Raw genomic sequence first — 20,332 nt, 5'->3', positions numbered from 1 at the left:
ATACAACATTTGTAATTTATTTTATCAACTTTCCTTCTGACGATGCTGTCTGTGTGGAGCGCTCAGTGAATCTGCGTTTGACTACTCCGCCTAGGGTCGACAGTGCAGCCTAGGCGGAGTAGTCGAACGCAGATTCACTGAGCGCTCCACACAGACAGCATAGTCAGAAGGAAGAGCGCAGGGCACCTCCCCCACTCTCATTCAGATCTGGCGTTTGGAATTATTTTGGTTTTCATGTGACGTATGACCCTGAAGGTAAGAGAGTCATGGACTAAAGTAAAACAGTATGTTGGATGTGCCATGCAATGCTCAATTACATGGGTGGGAACTAGTGTGTTAGCGCAGTTAGCTCGTTAACGTGTTGGCCGTCTAGCCCCATGCACGGGGCGATCGGCGGTAGCTCGTTAACGGAGATTTGCCGTGTTGTGGCGTTAAGGTCATTTCAACGAGATTAACCTGAAAGCACTAGTGGGAACACAACGAATATGACTGCACATTTACGCCGACATCATCCTAGTGCAAAGACAAAAACAACAAGCATGCTACTAACTTTAGCCGAGTCATTTAGACAGCTGTTAGCACATGATTCTCCTTATGCTGCTGAGAATATAGCCCAGAAGAAGCGGATAGTATAGCTTTTATTTTGGAAAGAGACATTTCTCTGTAATAAACTCTCTTTTCCAAAGATGAGTGATTCCTCAATCAGATACAGGGCTCGCAAAATCGGGCTAGCGATTTTTTTCAGACGGGCTACCCTGCCCGTCGGGCTATTGTAGGAAGGAAAAATATATGTCAATGCTTTTGCATTCTTTCAGAAATGTAGCTGGGTAATTATGTCATTGGCATCGGTGAGCCACTGTCAATATGTGACATATTGAAATTGCGTTTGAATTTGCGCTTGTTTTTTTGCTTTCACTTTGCAATCATGCGAACTGTGTATAGAGAGCGACAGCACTGATCTGTGAGTGATGATAATTTGTGCACCAATTCCTCTGACATCTCTTATTAATCGTTAGCTTACTATGCAAACATGACAAGTGAAATCTCCCGCAGCAAGCTTAAACATGTGAGAGGTTGATCGCGCAGAGAATCGCTGAGCTTATGTGAGTCCGTGTGTAAAAGTAGCAGGATATATATTTTAGTTCTGCTGAGCCAAATAAGACAGGTCAGGGTGAAGAAGTGACAGCCAAAGAAAAGCTTACCACAAAACGGAGAAGTTATGACAAATGAGACTATAAGGCAAAAAGAAAGTGCAGCTTTATGGTTTCATGGACAAAAGAATTTCTGTGGCTGCAATATGATGAGCTAAATAACCAGGGCTGCACATAAGTGGTCCGCAGGTGCGCATTCGCTGTCAAAATAAAAAACACGCACAAGGGTTAGGGTTAAATTTAAAAACTGTACTTTTGAGTTAAAATATATATTTATAATTTTAATAAATGACAAATTAAAAAGGCATGAACATTTTTTTTGTATCGAAAAAAATATCGAACCGTGACACCAAAGTATCGAACCGAACCGTGAATTTTGTGTATCGTTGCACCCCTAGTATGTATGTATTAGGGGTCTCATTTGTCATAACTTCTCCGTTTTGTGGTAAGCTTTTCTTTGGCTGTCACTTCTTCACCCTGACCTGTCTTATTTGGCTCAGCAGAACTAAAATATATATCCTGCTACTTTTACACACGGACTCACATAAGCTCAGCGATTCTCTGCGCGATCAACCTCTCACATGTTTAAGCTTGCTGCGGGAGATTTCACTTGTCATGTTTGCATAGTAAGCTAACGATTAATAAGAGATGTCAGAGGAATTGGTGCACAAATTATCATCACTCACAGATCAGTGCTGTCGCTCTCTATACACAGTTCGCATGATTGCAAAGTGAAAGCAAAAAAACAAGCGCAAATTCAAACGCAATTTCAATATGTCACATATTGACAGTGGCTCACCGATGCCAATGACATAATTACCCAGCTACATTTCTGAAAGAATGCAAAAGCATTGACATATATTTTTCCTTCCTACAATAGCCCGACGGGCAGGGTAGCCCGTCTGAAAAAAAAATCGCTAGCCCCAGGACGTCGGGCTAGCGATTTTGCGAGCCCTGTATCTGATTGAGGAATCACTCATCTTTGGAAAAGAGAGTTTATTACAGAGAAATGTCTCTTTCCAAAATAAAAGCTATACTATCCGCTTCTTCTGGGCTATATTCTCAGCAGCATAAGGAGAATCATGTGCTAACAGCTGTCTAAATGACTCGGCTAAAGTTAGTAGCATGCTTGTTGTTTTTGTCTTTGCACTAGGATGATGTCGGCGTAAATGTGCAGTCATATTCGTTGTGTTCCCACTAGTGCTTTCAGGTTAATCTCGTTGAAATGACCTTAACGCCACAACACGGCAAATCTCCGTTAACGAGCTACCGCCGATCGCCCCGTGCATGGGGCTAGACGGCCAACACGTTAACGAGCTAACTGCGCTAACACATTAGTTCCCACCCATGTAATTGAGCATTGCATGGCACATCCAACATACTGTTTTACTTTAGTCCATGACTCGCTTACCTTCAGGGTCATACGTCACATGAAAACCAAAATAATTCCAAACGCCAGATCTGAATGAGAGTGGGGGAGGTGCCCTGCGCTCTTCCTTCTGACTATGCTGTCTGTGTGGAGCGCTCAGTGAATCTGCGTTCGACTACTCCGCCTAGGCTGCACTGTCGACCCTAGGCGGAGTAGTCGAACGCAGATTCACTGAGCGCTCCACACAGACAGCATCGTCAGAAGGAAAGTTGATAAAATAAATTACAAATGTTGTATTGTTCGATACATATGCGTACCGAACCGAAAGCACTGTATCGAACGGTTCAATATCGATACGAATATCGTTGCACCCCTAGTATGTATGTATGTATGTATGTATGTATGTATGTATGTATATAAATTAATTAGTTAATGACTAATGCTGGCTGAAATGAGTTATATGTACATTTGCAGTGAAGGCAGCCTACCAGAGCAATTATGAATTTAAACAAACAAACAAAAACTTCAGACCCAATAAAACAATTTCAATTTTTTAAATTTGCAGAGTGGGGAAACCCCCCAAAACAAATGCATTTAAAGGTAACACTTAACCATCCTTGTGTACGGTTAATTACAGTTTGGTGAGAAAATACAAAGAACAAGATTAACTGTGCGGAGTCAGAGATTTCTTTTAATGGAAGAATCAAAAAACAAACTAGTTCAGCATCACTGAAATCAAATTTAAGATATCAAGTCACATTACATGGCTCAATAAAACAATTTAAGCATGAAAAATAAAATTAAACTGCTTAAAGCCAGCCTTGATTTATAACATCTCCATAGCCAAAAAAACAAACAAAACAAAAACAAAAACACTTGGGTTTTACCGCAATCTGAGTTTGTGTCTAAAACAAACTGATTAGATTTAGCTCCTGCTGGACCACCCATAGTAATTAAGGAAAGTTTCTAGTAGTGACGTCAGTAGACAGTAGAAACATGCCAGAGATTCAGTGCAGCGATTTACTTTTAAATAGTAGCCCCAGATCAAACATTACTAAGCTCTTTATATAATCTGCTCACGCAATTCTGACTATAAGGTTACAAATGAATTTCTAATGTATGCACTTGCACATCCTTAAAGTCATACTGCAGATGGATTTCACCTCTAAACCCTATGAGTCCAGAGAGCCAGGTGATCTCTCTGCATGGTGAGGTGACCTATGCTCTAAAGCTTGGGTGACACACCCTAGTCTGTGCTGACTCCCTTGTGCCACTGCAGAGCCATAGAAATGATGTCACCCACTGTGGAAATAGTCCCTCTGCTGCAGGCCTATTTAAAGCATCATGGCTCGTATAATACAAGGAGTCCCTCACTGCCCACAGCTATTCTGAATGGCTTGACACGAGCTACTAAATCCAAGAACCGTATATTCTGTAATGAGTCAGTGAGTGCTGGCTGCAAGAGTCAGGACCACTGAGGCATTAAAGTAGACTGCAAATTGTACATGACAGACTTTATAGCCAAACAATTAATGTATTTAAAGCTTTTAAATATAAACATTTTACTTCTGATTCATAGCAAACAGATTTTGTTTTTATAAACTAATTATAACCACTATGAACCCTTAAACTCACACAGGCAATGAGATGGCACTTCAACCTTGCTGTTATTGCATACTTTTAATAACATGACTCATTTAAGAGGTCCACATTGATGCAAGTGTCTTCTGGGCCAGTCCAGACCTGCAGTGTCCCTGTGCTACGTGAAATATACCACGCTTGTACCAATGCTGTCACCTGACACAAAGCTGGGCTGTGACACACACTCCAAGTTTAGTGATCAAAGTCTGGTTTATGTGACAATGATCTCTGTGTGTGTGTACATGTAATAAGAAAAAAAAAAAAATCACAAGATCGTGCCAGAACCTTGCCCTACTGAACACACCCTCAAATCCACCCTGAAGCCTAGTGTACAATAAGCTGACTTTGACACTACTGTCAATAGGTTTCTGTGAGCTACCAGCTTATATCACGTAACACTACCATTACATTATGAAAATATACACCTTTCTTTGTTTAGTAACTTACATTCAATTGAGCCAGGATGTTTCTGGGCACATAATTTTATCACATGCGAATGTATATTAGCTCGCAGTTAAATGTATTCATGGACAAGACTTCCCAAAGGCAATAGGAACAGGATGTAAAGCAGGAAGGACATGGACTGATGACCAGGTGTTTCAACAGAAACTGCATAAACAAGTTTGGAAAAGAACAAACCGATCACACAGATAAGATAACCCAACAGTTCAGAGCCATTTGCATTTCCACTTATTCTAGTACTATAGCATTCCAAAGAGGGCATGAAGACATTGTCCATATGTCTGTAGTGTCAAGTTGGAAAACAATACACAGTAAATTAGTAATTGTAGCACACATTTCCCATCATGCTTCTCTTTAAAATGGTAATCTCATATTAAACATAGCCAAAATTAAACAACAGGATACTTGCAAGTAATCCCTGTGAGCCAACTCTAGAGCCAACGCTCTAAACTCTTTTTTAGCATAGCTCTGGTAGCAGTTTGAACAGCAATATCAAGCTACTTTATGTTCTGTTAGTGAGGGGTAGACAATGGGAAGAAAGCAGACTTAAAGGCAGGTGGCCTTACAGGAAGAACAGCCATAAGGGCTTGTTTCAGTGAAAGAATGAGCTGAGCGGCTGCATCAAGGCCCAATAAGAGATAAACAAAGATTATCTGCACAGGGAATCATGCAAGGCTACTAGAGTAGAGTCCAAAAACAAATATGTAGAGCTAAAAAATTAACAAACTGTGTCAGACCTTCTGGTTTCCTTGTCCTACGCTTCTGAAGTTAATAATAAATGTTGGTCTGATTATTCAAGACCTTGTATGTGATGAGAACGATTTTAAATTTCATTCTGGATTTAACAGGAAGCCAATGAAGAGAAGCCAGTATAGTCCCTGTCAGTATTCTTGCTGCAGCATTTTGAATCAATTGAGCAATTTTAAAGGATTTTTCTTACAACATCCTGATAATAACTTTACTACAATGTTCGTTGCATATTATGACTCCTGTGTTCTGCTAAGCAAAAAGGATCAATCCATAAACATGTCAGCCCCTTTAGTCTCCGTTGCCCTTTCGCCTCCCGCCTGTGCTAACCGTTTTACAGCCTACGAGTCTCGTCTGATCCTCGTCTTAGTGTGTTTTATGAAGAAACAGATACACACAGACCGAGCACCCCTCTGTGTTTGGGCCATACTGATTTGTTAAGTAGGGCTTAATTTGTACAACACACACTTGAGCATAATATGACCCCCTATGCTCTATGAGAGAATTTTGCCTATTTTTATTTATTTATTTTAATAAATAGCACCTACTCTGCTCAACTCCACTCTACTCAGTTTTTAGTGTTTTCCATTATATGGTAGTACCTGGTAACAGGTGCGTGTTAGTATCTACAGAACTGGGCTTTCAAGCAAGCTGAGTCGAGCTGAAAATATAATGTCAGACTGCAGGCCACTGATTGGCCAAGGAGTGATGTCACTGGATGAATCACGAGAGCGACTCCTTCACAAGAATCAAACATAAACACAAAAAGCCATAGGTGCAGATACACATCGCGTCAATGTCATCCATTGTTGTGGTGTGGAGGTTTTAACTACAGATGACATGTTACAGTAAGAAATAGTTCTCAGATGGAACCAGAAGCACGAATACCAAACTGATGTTTATATCTCATCATTTTTCTACTAACAGGATAAGTTAAATCCATACTTTATGCTCAAATCTACTGTGATATTTGTAGTCCCAATAACACTTCAACTAAACTCCCGAAAACCCAGGCATGGCAGAAGAGGCCGACAGTTCGACCAGAGAGCCAGGCGTTCTTCACATTCCACACCTCAGCCTCAAGCAGCTCTGTTATGAGTATGACTAATGAGAGCAAGTGGGCTGCTAGGGTGTCAAATGTAACACCCTTTGAGGTGTTAATGGTGTTTGTGTCTGATATACACAATTAGGAATTTCAGGGTCTGCAGAGCGAGCACAAGCGGCTTGCCTCAAGTCTGCAGAAAGTTATGATGACATGATACACAAGTTCAGGAACGCAGCTGGCATGAAGCAGGGCATCAGTAATTGTGAGCATGGGAAATTAACAAGCACCAGTGGGATTGCCTGTGTATAGCAGTACACCTATTGTGTGCATCTTAAAAGTCTCATATTGTGAAAATGTATTGTTTTGTGGTTTTTTTCCCCCACCTGGAGGCATAAAACAAAAGCTGTGAACATTTTTAATACGTTACTACTTTCATTCCTCCACTACATCTATCTACATACATCCACCTTTAAAAGCCATTTTCAACTTTCCACATTAAACTGCAGCTACTTGCAAATCTTCTGTTATTGGTTGCAAGAGTGAATAGAGATTCCTTAAGACTCAATACAACTATCCATCCACCAATCCTTTCTACTGTGTATACAATTCAGGGTCAGAATACTCTGGGGGTCACTTTGCAAGAGGCAAGGCACACTGTGGACAGGACACCAGTCTAATCACAGGGCTAACACACATTCATGCTCACATTAACACCTACAGCCAACATAGAATCAAAAACATACTATTCAACTCTTTGGATGGTGGGAGGAAGCAGAAGTAACCTCAGAGCTCACACAGTCACACGGAGAACATACCGACTCAACAAAGAAACCCCCCAGATGGTCAGCAGGTTTTTACCGGGAGCACTTCTGCCATGAAGCAAGAGCATTAACCACTTTATCATCCCATGGCCTGCTTATTGGTTATTGCAACTGATTCAAATGCTAAATCAAGTGTGAACTTTGAAAGCTTGAAGAAGAAGAAAGGAAAAAAAAAAAAATCAATAGACTGGACATTTTCTCCACCTACACCCTCTACTTCTAAAAATTATTTTTTACAGCCGATTTCCTCATTCCACTCTGCTTAGAGTCCCTGAAACTGCCTGCTTTCTATAGTTTGTGGCTAGCCTTCTGGCTCAGTACTGCATATATGAATGACAACTTTTATACTGGTTAAGCAGATCATTTATTTTACACCATTTGCCTCATGAGAGACAGCAGTGAATTAGAAATTGTGCATTTGAGGTGTTAGAGAACTCTGCACTTTATTGCCGTTTTTACAGTAGACAAGGCATGCTTTAAAAAAAAAAAAAAAAAAAAAAAATTATATCTGCTAACTAGCAGTGCTCTGGCCCTTTCCTGCTGTCATACTGCAGGAACCCAACTCATTTCACGTGGCAGTTTTAAATACTACCCAATACCATATCTCAGCAACAACATAAAGCCTCTGGTTCAGTTTGGGTTTGGGTGTAGGTCAACAGATTATTCAAATTGTACATTGCCAGTAAACCCCAGCACCTTTGATCAGTAAATGTATATCTCATGCACATATCTTTCTTTCTACATAGCACTTTAATTCTTATTGTCTGCACTGAAGCACCGCAGCAATTTCCTAATGTTGTAAACCTCAACATCTGGCAATAAACCCATTCTGATTCTGATTCTAAATAACCCAACCTTTAGGCCCTGTGTATTCAGGCAGGTATAAGACCTTAACACCTCAGCAGAGGAGTGTACAGTGATAAGGCAACTTGTCCACACCTCAGCAAAAAAAAAAAGTCAGCATTTGAGGAACAAGAAACTGCACCAGTATAAACCACGCCTACACGAGCAGCAAGCGACTGTGCTCACTGCTGAATACCTAACATGTCCATAACTACACTACAGACATTTGAATCCTTTGAGAGGAATGTCTGAGGCCTAGAAAACAACTGGTTGCATAGCAACAAGTAAGGCTGCAGAAAATAAGGGTGAATCACACCCGATGGATACAAAGCACAACACTGAAACATACACAAAAAAAAAAAAAAGAAGAAAAATGCATGAACGAGATTCCCTGAAGGCAAAAGAGGACATTCTTCTCATTCACACAAGGCCTGCACACCACACTTCCTCTCCTTGCAACTCAACATGTGATTCACACATGCACACCACTAACAGGGTCTTGCATGCATGCCGTCCAGTGCTAAGAGCTTCATGGAAATTTCCACTTTTGCAAGTCTCAGCCTATAAAGCTGAGGCGAGGAGCTAAGGTAGAGATAAACAGCTGAGGAGTAAGTAGCAACGGCGGCTCTGTTACACACGGAACATTATCCCAAGATTTACAACCTCCAAATGATAGGCCAGGAACAATGCAAAGCTGGCTGTAAACCAGAGCCGTATTTCACTGAACAGATTAAGCAAGCATACCTGTAGATAGTGTAGAGTTTATTATTAGATATTTTGCAGCCAACATCTTTGCAGCATCTTTGGTGACAGAGATTACTCAAATGAAAAATCAAAGCTTCCATTATCTTCTAGTACGTCTAAACAGATATTTTACACCCCCTGAGGGATGGACTCTCCTCACGTCTATTATGAGCAGAGGACATGCTGTGACAGAGTTCTGCACTTTTGGCTGAAAGCTGCTAAAACATACTTGGAGCATATATATGTTAAGTTGGTAATGCATTCAGATGTAGATAGATGAGAAATGGCTGCAAACTAAATAAATAGCTAAAAAAAGATTTATTTCTAAAAATTTTCTTTAAAGATTTGCTACTTCAAGAAAAAAGCCAGGAGTAATACTGATTATCACATTAAAATATTTAAATACGGCACTTGGATACAGTGAGTGACTCATTGACAGAAACAACATCTGACTCCAACCCAATTCTCTCATCTTGGCCGCTCTTCATATTTCGGCCTATCCCAGAATTCACATGTGTACTTACACTGCACGAAGCAGCCAATGGCAGGGCAGGGAGGAAATGGTCTTGGAAGCCTGTCAGGCAGGGAGCAGTGAATGACCATATATGGTAAAATCTGCAGTCAGCAGGACTGAGAGGCAGAAGCGGCAAAGGCAGAAGCAAAATGACCAAAGTGTGGGGAAAGACCCTGGATATCATGCACACCCAGTGCATTTTTGCATAAAGACACAGGAAGCAGCTACAAAGGCAGTAAAACCTAGTGAATATTAGACAGAGGAGAAATAACGTGTCACTGTAGAAATGCCCAAGGATTACTAACAGGCACAGGCTCAGCAGAGTGAATGAATGGTACCATTGATTTAAAACCCACACTCCAAATTTGATTTCTGTAAAGTGCTTAGAACATAAAGGTGTTGCTGGGTAAAAGTGTTTATTGAGCAGGATTTTTTTTTATAACACTCCCATCATAGGATGAACAAATCAGATTTCGATTTAAAGGACTATAAATTAAAATCCACAGTAACAATTCACTCATCCTTCGCTCTTCGTTCGTGTTGACCAGAGAGGAGCCACCAGGATTTTTTCTCCCAATTACGAGCTAGCTGCTGTATTCACTTCTACAACTTCCTTCATATGGAAATCAGGGAATAAATTAGCAGGCATCCAGCTAAGAATGAGAAAGGGACAGATTGAAAGCATGAGGGAAGGGAATGACATGTGCAAAGCTAGACATCTGATCCCCTCTCTATAAATCTCATTTTTCTCTCAGGAAGAGGCAACAATACTCGTGGCTGTGCTGAGTCAGGGCGGCCTGCCGCACTAACCCACAACCTAGTGAGTCACAAAAAAGAGCCACCCCCACGAGGTCAGGTCACAGATCTGAATTTTAGGTGATGCTTTTTATATACCCAAAAAAGCAATTTGAGGACAAAAGAAATATTGCTCCCCCCGTCTGGGCTTGCATGACAGTAACAAAGACAGTGCATAGTTACTTATAGCTTAATTACCGGGGGGGGGATTGCATCATCACACTTCTGCTGCGCGCACCCCCCCGATGCACCCCTGCTGCACCCCCCCATAAGTGGAGTAATGACAAAGGGCTGTACTGGGAGTAAGCATTGGGACAAAGGCCCAGAGCAGCTGGCTTCCCGTAGAGACTAGGAGCCACACAGCACAGGCAGATGGGTTGGCCGCACAGATGCACCCTCAAATTAGAAATCCAAAGGGGAGGGAGGTTGAAGACACTGAGGGGATGTGCACCCTTGCAAAAAAGTGGAATGAGACCCAAAAAACTGTAACTCAAGAGTTTTATCCACAAAGCAGAGCTGCATAAATGAGAACACAGAAAAACAGGCTCATTTACACAAAACTTAAACTTGTAATCCATTCATAACTGAGAAATAGCTTTTCCCATGTAGTCTTTTAGCAATGGCGTTAAGTGCAGAGATCAAATCTTTAATACCAATCCACTGCTCTGCAGTCTAGTCATACAATTTGCAAGAACAGACTTGTCCCACTTTTGAGACCTGCATTGCCAGCTGAGGCTATACTGAGATTTCCAGATGGACCTGCTTTGTCAGAAAAAAAAAATCATTTGAGAATAGTAAGGTCATAAAGACTTGAAATAGAAGTTAAAAGGAAAAAAAATAAAATAATTGAAGCTTAAATCTTTATGTTAGTTGTAGGTTCTAATAACTGTCTTTTCCCATTATGGTTATCTGTAAAACAGGTTTGGTGGCACAAATACATGTCAAAGTATCTTTAACATGCATACATACAAATCTTAACTAACAGAATTCCCCTTTCAGCGCCAGGCCCTCAAAGCATGGGCTGCTCTATGAAGAAAAGACTCACATTTGAAGGACTAGTTTGTCAGGGTTACAAGAAAATACGTGGGAAGATCTGAAAGTCTCAATTGAGGAAACTGCCTAGAGGTTTTCGCTGTACAGAAAGACCTCACTGAAAACTTTTTTTTTAATTCAGCAGTGAAAGTAGACTTTGTTCAGGAGACACACCATTACTGTACTGCAGCATGGCATGCAAAGGGAAGCTCAGTAGTACACAGACACAGAAAGAGGAGGACCCAGGAGGAGTGTGAACCGGTTCGAGCTCGCAGCCCACCTCCAGTACAAGCTTTGTATTGAATGAGGTGCTGAGAGGTGTTAAGCTGTGTGATGACAGGCCTAAGGATCCAGTCTCCAGTGCCAGGGCTAGCTCATATGACATGGCAGTGTAGTGGTGTACACTAATTACAGGTCCAGGGTAGATCTGTCAACAGCATTGCAGTGCTTATGTCACTCTATGTCAGGGCCTGCTACTTGGCCACTGCCTGACGCTGACAAACAAACACAAGCAAGCAGCAATTCACCACTATCAAACATAACAGCAGCCAAGAGGTTTGTGGGACATGCCAGGACATTGGACCTCTATTGCGCCTTAACTGACCTAATTATGACACAAGGTAAAAACAAACGGGAGGCATGTACCCTGCTAATTTGTTTACATCCAAAAACTCATCAACATGGAGGCAAGGATCAGGAGACCGTGTTGCTTGCATTGTACTTGCGTGGCTTGTGTGAAACAACCCACTGTTAAACATTAATCCAAAGGTTTATAGTTCAACTTTATATTCATATTACTCAAAATATAATCAGGGAGCACTGAAATCATGTAGTATGATAAAGAATACGATTTTTTAAAAGTGGATGCAACCATGCTTACACATTCAGTTCACTCCATTTGCACACCTCAGCCCAGTCCAAAGGGCGCACAACACATAATAAACTCACCTTGTGCAGAGGGAGGACGAGGAATGCTCCGCCACCGCTGGCCTCAATAATTAGGGCGACAAACTTGGGGTTCACTGCACAAAAGGCGCTGTCCCACGTGACCCTCGAGACCCGGATATCATCGTAGCACTGGTCATTCTTCACCGCCTGGCCGAAGACGTGACGGAATTTGCTCTGCCGTACAACTCGTCTCATATCTGCAGAAAACAAAAAAAAAAAGGCAGAGAGCACATTTATTTAAAGACACACTGTTGCCGTTGTGATGTTGAACCTATTCATTTCAGCAGAGGTTTGCACAAGCCGCAACTGCAATATGCACCAACACAAATGTAGAGTATGTGAACTAGTGAAAGCCTCGAGAGGGTGAGACACCCAACGAAAACGTTCAGCACATTTGTGATTACAGACTGAGAACATTAGAGATTTGATAAAAGTCTGAAGTTGTCGCTATGCACAGTCTCCTTGTATCTATTTGGTCCTCAGAAAGAGGAGTTTGTCACATGCATGTTTCAGATTGACAGATTTATCACCTTTTTTTAAATAATGTGAGGACGCTACAGTGAAATACAATGGTGTGATTTCATGGTTTCGCTAATGTCAGGTAAGCACTTCCAAAAAGGTACTGTGAAACAGAATGTGTTTCATGAGATTTTAAAGACTTCAAACTATTTCCAGTGGGTAGCTGTAACCCCTGTCGCGCCTCCTAAATCTTCCATTGTGCCAAACATTAAACATCTGACATACTAACAGCATGTATCTGTGGCACACTTTTAGAAAGAGCCACTTCTAAGAGGGAAAAATAGGACATACCCAATCCAAACAAAAACAGACTCTGTGGCTGGTTCAGCTAAAATCTTTACCAAGACAACAATCTGTTGGCAGACAAAGGCACTCTGGAAAACATGCTCATTCAAAAGCTTCAAGTTCCACAGCTCTGCCTACAATAACAAACCACTTCCAAAGATAATGGAAAGCCATCCAACTTCAGACAAACAACTGAATGAGGTCCAATCTTACCAAAACCTATAGATAGGCAAACACTCTTGGGTGGGTTTCGGACTCCTTTATTCTATTTTTTTAATATTCGACATGGGAACAGTTTCAAAGCCTGAATCACCACGACTAAAGCATGGCACAGGATGTGAGACATGTTTTGAAGGAGGTTTTCCACTGTGTGCAGAGAGAGAAAGAGAGACGGGGAGAGAGCAGGAGAGTGAACGAGCAAGGAGGAAAGAGTGACTATGAGCGAGAAACACTTGTGTGGCATGTTTCCGACAGGACAAGGATCACAACACAAGCAGGAAGTTCGTCCTGTTGAGCAGTGGGAGTGTCCGAACAGCCCTTATCTATCGTAAAACAAGTATAGAATGTCATTAACTAGTAGAATGAATAAGTTATTATAAACCTAAAGAGGCTAATTTGTTCAAAAATGGAATTACATTTTTAATCTCAAATTGTAATCTTGCTCAAAACAGGGAGGAGTCCTCCCTACATTTATCTGGTTCAGGAGTGCATTGGTGTAGGAAACTCAAACTTGATTAGTTCTGGAAAGAGCTGATCAACTACATTGAAGTCCTTCAAAGATAACCAAAGGTAATTATTCTGCAACTTCACAAAACCTTATATAATGAGCTATAATTACTTTTCATGTGTGTCAAAAATGGAGAAGGAAAAAATAAAAATAAAAAAATGGGGTGGGGGGGGGGGGGGGGGGGGGTGGGGGGGTGTTTTTCCAGGAAGGCGATCGCAATCTGGGTCAACACTTTACAGGAAAAACTTGTGATAGGCAAGCCTTGTTTGCATACCTGTACAGCTTTGTTTGTCACATAGCTGCATGTCAGTAGAAACTGAAATCAGATGCCTCCCTGGAGGAAAATGTGCTGACGACACCAAAATATGAGGCAGATTTGCACGCTTTTATTTGCCCGTAGCTCTTTTAATTACAGGTGAATAATTTGATTATTATTTTAACGTTGTCCTTTTTTATGCATCTCTTCTAACAAATACAAGGAAACCCTTGACACATGAAAACACATATCACATGAAAGCCTACATGTGCCCTTGAACTCTCAACCAAGCGGTTTCTGTCATATTTCAGCCTGCTTAAAGATCAAAATGACTGGGTGTTCATCAGAAGTTCGTGAGGGTGGTTTGTGCCTATCCGACTACCCTGGAAAAACCCGGAAATCATTCATATGGTCGTCAAACCCCATCTGTATTGATATATACTGAGATGTCAAAACTTATCGTCAAGGGTACAGGGGAGGTCATCAAATGTTCTCTTTGTGGAGTTAAAGGAAATATTCTAAAGTCAAACTGACTGTACTTTATTCTGTGCAGAGAGATCAAAAACACATGAGTGGAAATAAACTGTGTGCACCATATGAATTAGACAAATCAGACGTGATGGCGTGACTGCTTGAGGTCAGGATATGGTATGAATATTGGAATGAACAAAAAGTGCACAGCAGGTGTTTAGAGAGGGCTTAAACTCACTTTTTTTTTTTTTTGCTTTTTTGTGGTGGCGGTGATGATTGAGCATGTACATGATCACAAAAATGAATTCATACTTGGGTTTCCTGCATAGAGTTTTTTTTTTTTTTTTTGGGGGGGGGGGGGGGGGGGGGGGGGTGTCAAAAGCATCGTTTTGGTGTGGTGAGTGACATGTTGCTTGTACTGTACAATTATGCTTACATGCATAACAAAAACTTAATATCCACTGTGAGCCTGAAAAAAAATCTTGTAATGTCATTTCATTTTAAATAAATTGCCCTCCATACAACATACTGGTGGGCAGCCTGCTTCTGCACAAATCAACGCAACGAAGAAAACCTCCACTGATGGGTACACAGCATGACTGAGCTCCATTTAGTGACACAGCCAAAACTAAAGCCTCATCCACATAAACAGCAATTTATCCATCAAATCTGCTTTATTTGCACCACCTCAGATGTGAGATTAGTTTCACTTGCTATTTGGCCAACAGTTATTTCCCTGTGATCACTACAGAATTACACATGCCATGGCCCGTGTTACACTGCAGCTAGTCTGTTCTTGTAAGTACATCCTCACGACACACGCCAACAGTCCCTGCAATGTAGTCTAAAGGCCATTTTGGTATTCGCAGCTGTCAAGACGTGCAAGATTGTGATGGTTTTAACAGCCATTTCAATGACAGATCAGTACAGGGGCCCAAAGAGTCCCAGACTGTGCAGAGGGAGATGTTGCAACACAACCACACCAATCGGAAACTCCAAAACATGAGATGCAGCGGTGTCTTTGGAGTTTTACCTATGCTAACACTGTCAAGGTAAACCACTAAAGTTCAGGAATTACTTAAGCATTGCTGATACAAAGTGAAGCATTAGCTTAGGGCTGATTCTTCACCTTAAATGTAAACTGGTGGACGATTTAAGTGGAGTTTCTTTTGTTTGAAAACGCAAGCCTACCAATCAGGATAATCAGGTGCAGCTAAGTTTTGAAATACCAGAAGCCAGAGTCCTTGCCACACTGTCATCAGCAAATCAAGCAGCAGAAAAGCCCAGTATTACATTACTGATGTAATGCCCAGCTACTCAAAAGTGATGTAACTATTTTGAGAAAGAAGTGTTTACACTACAAATGCTTAATGAAACCAGACTGATCCACTGTTTTCTAGATTGGATATGCAACCTTAATCACGAGGGATGGACAGTCTACACGCTGCAGGTCCGAGCAGACTGGGTGGGGTGGCAGTTGATAATACAACACTGGGTCATGGTGAATAGGCCACGTTGTGTGGTAGTGACGTGTCCCAACAACATTTAATCAGGAAGACGGCACAGTTTCGAAAGAACTTTGAGCCTCCTATACTCACTGCAGACTAGAATTACATTTATTCCAGAAGTATTGCACTTGTATATAAAAAGCAAGACTCTCAGTAGTTTTTTACTACATTCTGACTCAAATTGAAATGCTCCAAACTCCAGACTTTCTCTAGTGATCAATTAATTAACAGTCAGTGGAAACAACTCTTCAGCTGGGAGCCATTAAACAACAGGAAAATAGGAGCAAAAGTGTAAGTCCATAATTAGAAGTGTGGCAGCCATTTGTGCTAGTTTGTTACAAGACAATGTGTGTGACAAATAAGTCGCATACTTCATGTACACGATTTATACATCAAGTCTGTTAATCACCAGTTATTTGTTATGTTTTCACTGCTATTATTCCTCTTCAGTTGTTTTGGGGGGAGGGGGTTGGCATTTCTACTCAGTTGTTTTGTGTAATGTGTAAAGAGGTACGTATTCCAGTGTCTCGGATCTCACTGAAGGGAAATGTCACCAGGGCCAAGCTCAGGTGTTGACAAGAGGAAGGACAGAAAAGCAGCAGTAGTGTCACAGCTGAACTGAAAAGAAAAAGTTATCCAGCCATGCCATTTATTAAAGCAGAAAATCTGTTATGTCAGGTCCGTTTAGAACGCCGTCATCACCAGTTTTCCTCATTTGGTAGCGCACATGGTGCTGAATGTGTTCAAACTCAAAGATTAATCATCTTATTTGCTCAAACTGCAAAAGTTAACACAAAAACAGAGAAGAACTCTCAAATAACAGCTTCTAAATAGTTAAATTGATTACAGCTTCAAACTGCAGATATTTAGTGTTAAGTGGCTCTGGCATGTAAAATCAGCGGGGCCTGTGTGTTCAGGCAGTAAAGGCTTGGCACTGGACTGACAGCTTCAGTCATACGTTAGTGATACGGAGACACTCCCAGGAGAAATGCTGTGTGTATTCAATGATAGCCTCCTGAGAGTTACAGTTCACTGATTCAGCCCCAAGTCAAGAAAAAATAAATAAATAAAAATATTTTGGGCAAATAAGATGAAAGCAGACCCATGTACCTTATTGCCTCCTGAGCCAGCAGCACTGAGCCTGATGTGCAGAGACAGGAGGAGGGCCCACACCCCGAGGAAATTACCAACAGGAGTAGCACCAGTGTGACACAGATTTTAACATCCTTGTTTGTATTCCTCAACTGCACTCACATCTGACACTGTTAAGCAATTGAACAGTATTCCAGTCATGTGTAACCAGTATCAAACAACAGACAATACTACCTTTAGGAACAGCAGAGTTTCTAAAACCAAGGTTTTCCTTTGGGCCGGTGCTAGATTGGGCCCTCAGACTGAGGGTCACTCCACACTGCCGTGCTGGGCTATTTTGCTGTGCGGAAACCGATTTATCTTCTACATATATTCTGTCACTCATCAATGACGAGAGTGGGTGACCACTGGCCAAGGAAATATAAATGGCCCCCTTTAATTTGTGTTATAAAACAGTCATCCACTGTGGCAGCACCTCAGTGACAGGAGACATCTCATGCTGCCACAGTCAGTTATGTTCACACATTTCAGTTAAAACATAGTCCACCTCAATCTGTCAACACCCATTTGTATTCCAACCGGTTTCCCATTGACACAACTAACGTACAATGATATTACCAAACATAACTGCACCGTTGTAAAGACAGAGCTGCAGTAAAGAGTCTCTGTTATGGTGCTGAAACCCAAATATAACCTCTTGTGAATCAAATCAAAGCAACTCAAATCAAGAGTAAACAATATATATCAGTTAAAAATCCACTTCCAGGCTCTATATGTTTTTAAATCACCGTTTTCAGGGTGCAAAACTGCACTTGCTGCTTTGTGTTTTAGAGTGTGCTCGCTGCTTGGTGAGTAAGATGTGACATAACATGAAAATCCCAGCCACAAATCAGGATGAGCTGATGTTGGAGAGGGAGGGGCAGCGGAATTAGAGCGGAATTACAGACAGAGCCTAAACGGTCACCAACCGTCATTATGGAAAACTGCTGTATACTATATACTCTTATTAGCTGCATATGAATTACATCAACCTACTTTCTTTTCCATCAGCATGTCAACAGTAGGGCTGGGCCATATCATACCATTCACGGTAATACCTTGATGGGGTTTTTTGCACTAATAAAGTTGGTGAGTTGTAAAGTATTTTGTCTAGTGTCAATTATATCGTCAGTTATATCGTTATCGCAAATTTTCAAATGTATATCATGATAAATATTTTTGGTCATATCGCCCTGCTCTAGTCAACAGATATAAAGAAGTTAAACTTTAACTACTTTTATTAGTTCTAAGATCATTTTAAATGAAGTTTAACACCAAACCAAGGACAGCAATATACATCAAAAATGAAAATATACTAATTTCATGTAAAGTTCTTAAATTACCAAATAGTGCCACCTTGTTAAACTCAGCCCAGGTCACTGCTAGCCATCCATGCAGGTTCACACTAATGACACACTAATATGGTGGTAATATAGAGAGGAAGGTGCATGGGATTGTATTTGTGGTTAAAGAGTATCATATTGTACCTTTAGTAACAGTCAGTATAGGACAGACATTTCTTTCTCACACTCAAATTCCCTCACACCACACACACACACCCGCCAATGTCGCCTCATTGCTCTTCACACACTGGCTGCCTTTTGCCTTTTGTCACCAAGACCGCATGAGACGCCACCTAAATCCCCTTCCTGTAACCAAGGCCACGGACCACTATTGTAATCAGAGTCCAGCTACATTCCAGCAATTTTTGAAACAATGAGATAACGTGCCTAGTTCTTTTTCTCCCCCCACCTCTCTCCGACCCCAATCTGTGCTTTCATTCGTAAGCATAGAAAACACTACACAGATAGTGTTTTAAGGAAAGCAGCTGTATTCTTTTACAGTTTGTAGACAAAATGAGAAGGACTGAGTGATAAAACTCTAAAAATAAATAAATAATTATAAAATGGCTTTCCTTGATTCTGCATATTGACTGTAACTGTTGTACATTGACTTCAATGGAAAATCTATAGAACTCATTCCACCCACATTTTGACAGACTACTAAAGCAGCTACACATTTGCTAATATTCGAGTGCAGCTGTGGACGCCAGCACATTAAGAGTGTGAGTGAGATAAAAGACCAAATGACTACAGATGATGACATTGATGAAAAGAAGGGTCAGAGGAATTATGTAGTGTTCAGATGTTTTAACCATTGTTAACCAATATTTGATCTGGCAAAACTTTACACTGGATGCTCTTCCTGACACAACCATTCCCATTTATCTAGGTTTGGGATTGGCACTAGGAATACAATGGCTTAATGCCCCTCCCAGCTGGAAGAAAGCCTGGAGAGGTGGAAGTATGCTTTGGAGAGAAGAGGAATTAAAGACCGCAAAAGCAAGACAGAACGTGTGTGAATGAGAAGGAGTAGAAGTAGTGAAGACAGATGAGTTTAATCATCAAAAGCAATGGGGAATACACAAGAGGGATGAAGAAGAGAGTGCAGGTAGGGTGTAGACAAGTGTCAGGGGTGATTTGTGACAAAAGAATAGCAACAGGAGTGAAAGGAAAGGTTCACCAGATAATAGCAAGTTCAAAAATCAAAGCTGAGATGGTTTTGACATGTGCAGAGGACGGATGGTGGATAAATTGGAAAAAATATATTGAAGAGTTGCCAGGCAGGAGAAAGGAAGACCACAAAGAAGTCATGGTTTTAATGAAGGAGGACATGCAGAGGATTGGTGTAACAGAGGAAGATGATAGGCATGGTATGAGATCAATATGATTCTTGGTGGTGACTCCCTGAAGAAAGGAGCTAAAACCAGGAGGAGGAGACCGTTTAAGTGTGACAAAGGCTACTTTCACACTGCAGGCGAAAGTGCATCAAATCCGATTTTTTTGGACCCTATGCGACCCATATCCGATCATGGTATGACAGTGTGAACGGCACAAATACGATATTTTCAAACCCGATCTGGGTCACTTTCGTATGTGGTACTGAATCCAATACATATCCGATGTTTTAGAAAGGGACTGCTGTTTGAACGGTCATGTCGCATTAAATCCATCTTTTACATCACTGACGCAAGACAGATGCCAATTATCAGCGCCGGAGAAGACATCGCGAAAGCTTCCTGGCCATCCAGTGTAGATGTCAGTGATACTATTGGGAAGACAACGTTGGAGAAACGTGAACATTTTATTTGTACTGTATAATCTGCAGATTCTGACAGAAATCTGCAACTATCCTTTGAAGCACCGCTCCTCTAAAACAGCAATAAGGATAATTATTAGGTTAACTACATTATTATGTAAATAACTTAAAGCAAAAATTGGGAAACGTAAAGTCAGAAGTCTTTATATTAAGGGCCATCAGTC

At 41.1% G+C, this 20,332-nt stretch overlaps 1 protein-coding gene across 2 annotated transcripts in view; it reads right to left on the bottom strand.

The window, feature by feature from the left end:
• LOC101487995 (coronin-1C-A) overlaps nucleotides 1-20,332 on the bottom strand; it is a 41,218-nt gene that overhangs the window by 9,078 nt on the left and 11,808 nt on the right. For both annotated transcript variants that reach the window (XM_004544575.3, XM_012917268.4), the window contains one exon: nucleotides 12,113-12,309. In XM_004544575.3, the coding sequence (XP_004544632.3) occupies nucleotides 12,113-12,309 (197 nt within the window). The remainder of the gene's footprint in view (nucleotides 1-12,112; nucleotides 12,310-20,332) is intronic.

This window comes from Maylandia zebra, linkage group LG12 (genome assembly GCF_041146795.1).
Source record: "Maylandia zebra isolate NMK-2024a linkage group LG12, Mzebra_GT3a, whole genome shotgun sequence".
Taxonomy (NCBI): domain Eukaryota; kingdom Metazoa; phylum Chordata; class Actinopteri; order Cichliformes; family Cichlidae; genus Maylandia; species Maylandia zebra.
The sequence above is the reverse complement of the archived record's forward strand: the minus strand, read 5'-3'. Positions and strand labels throughout refer to the sequence as shown.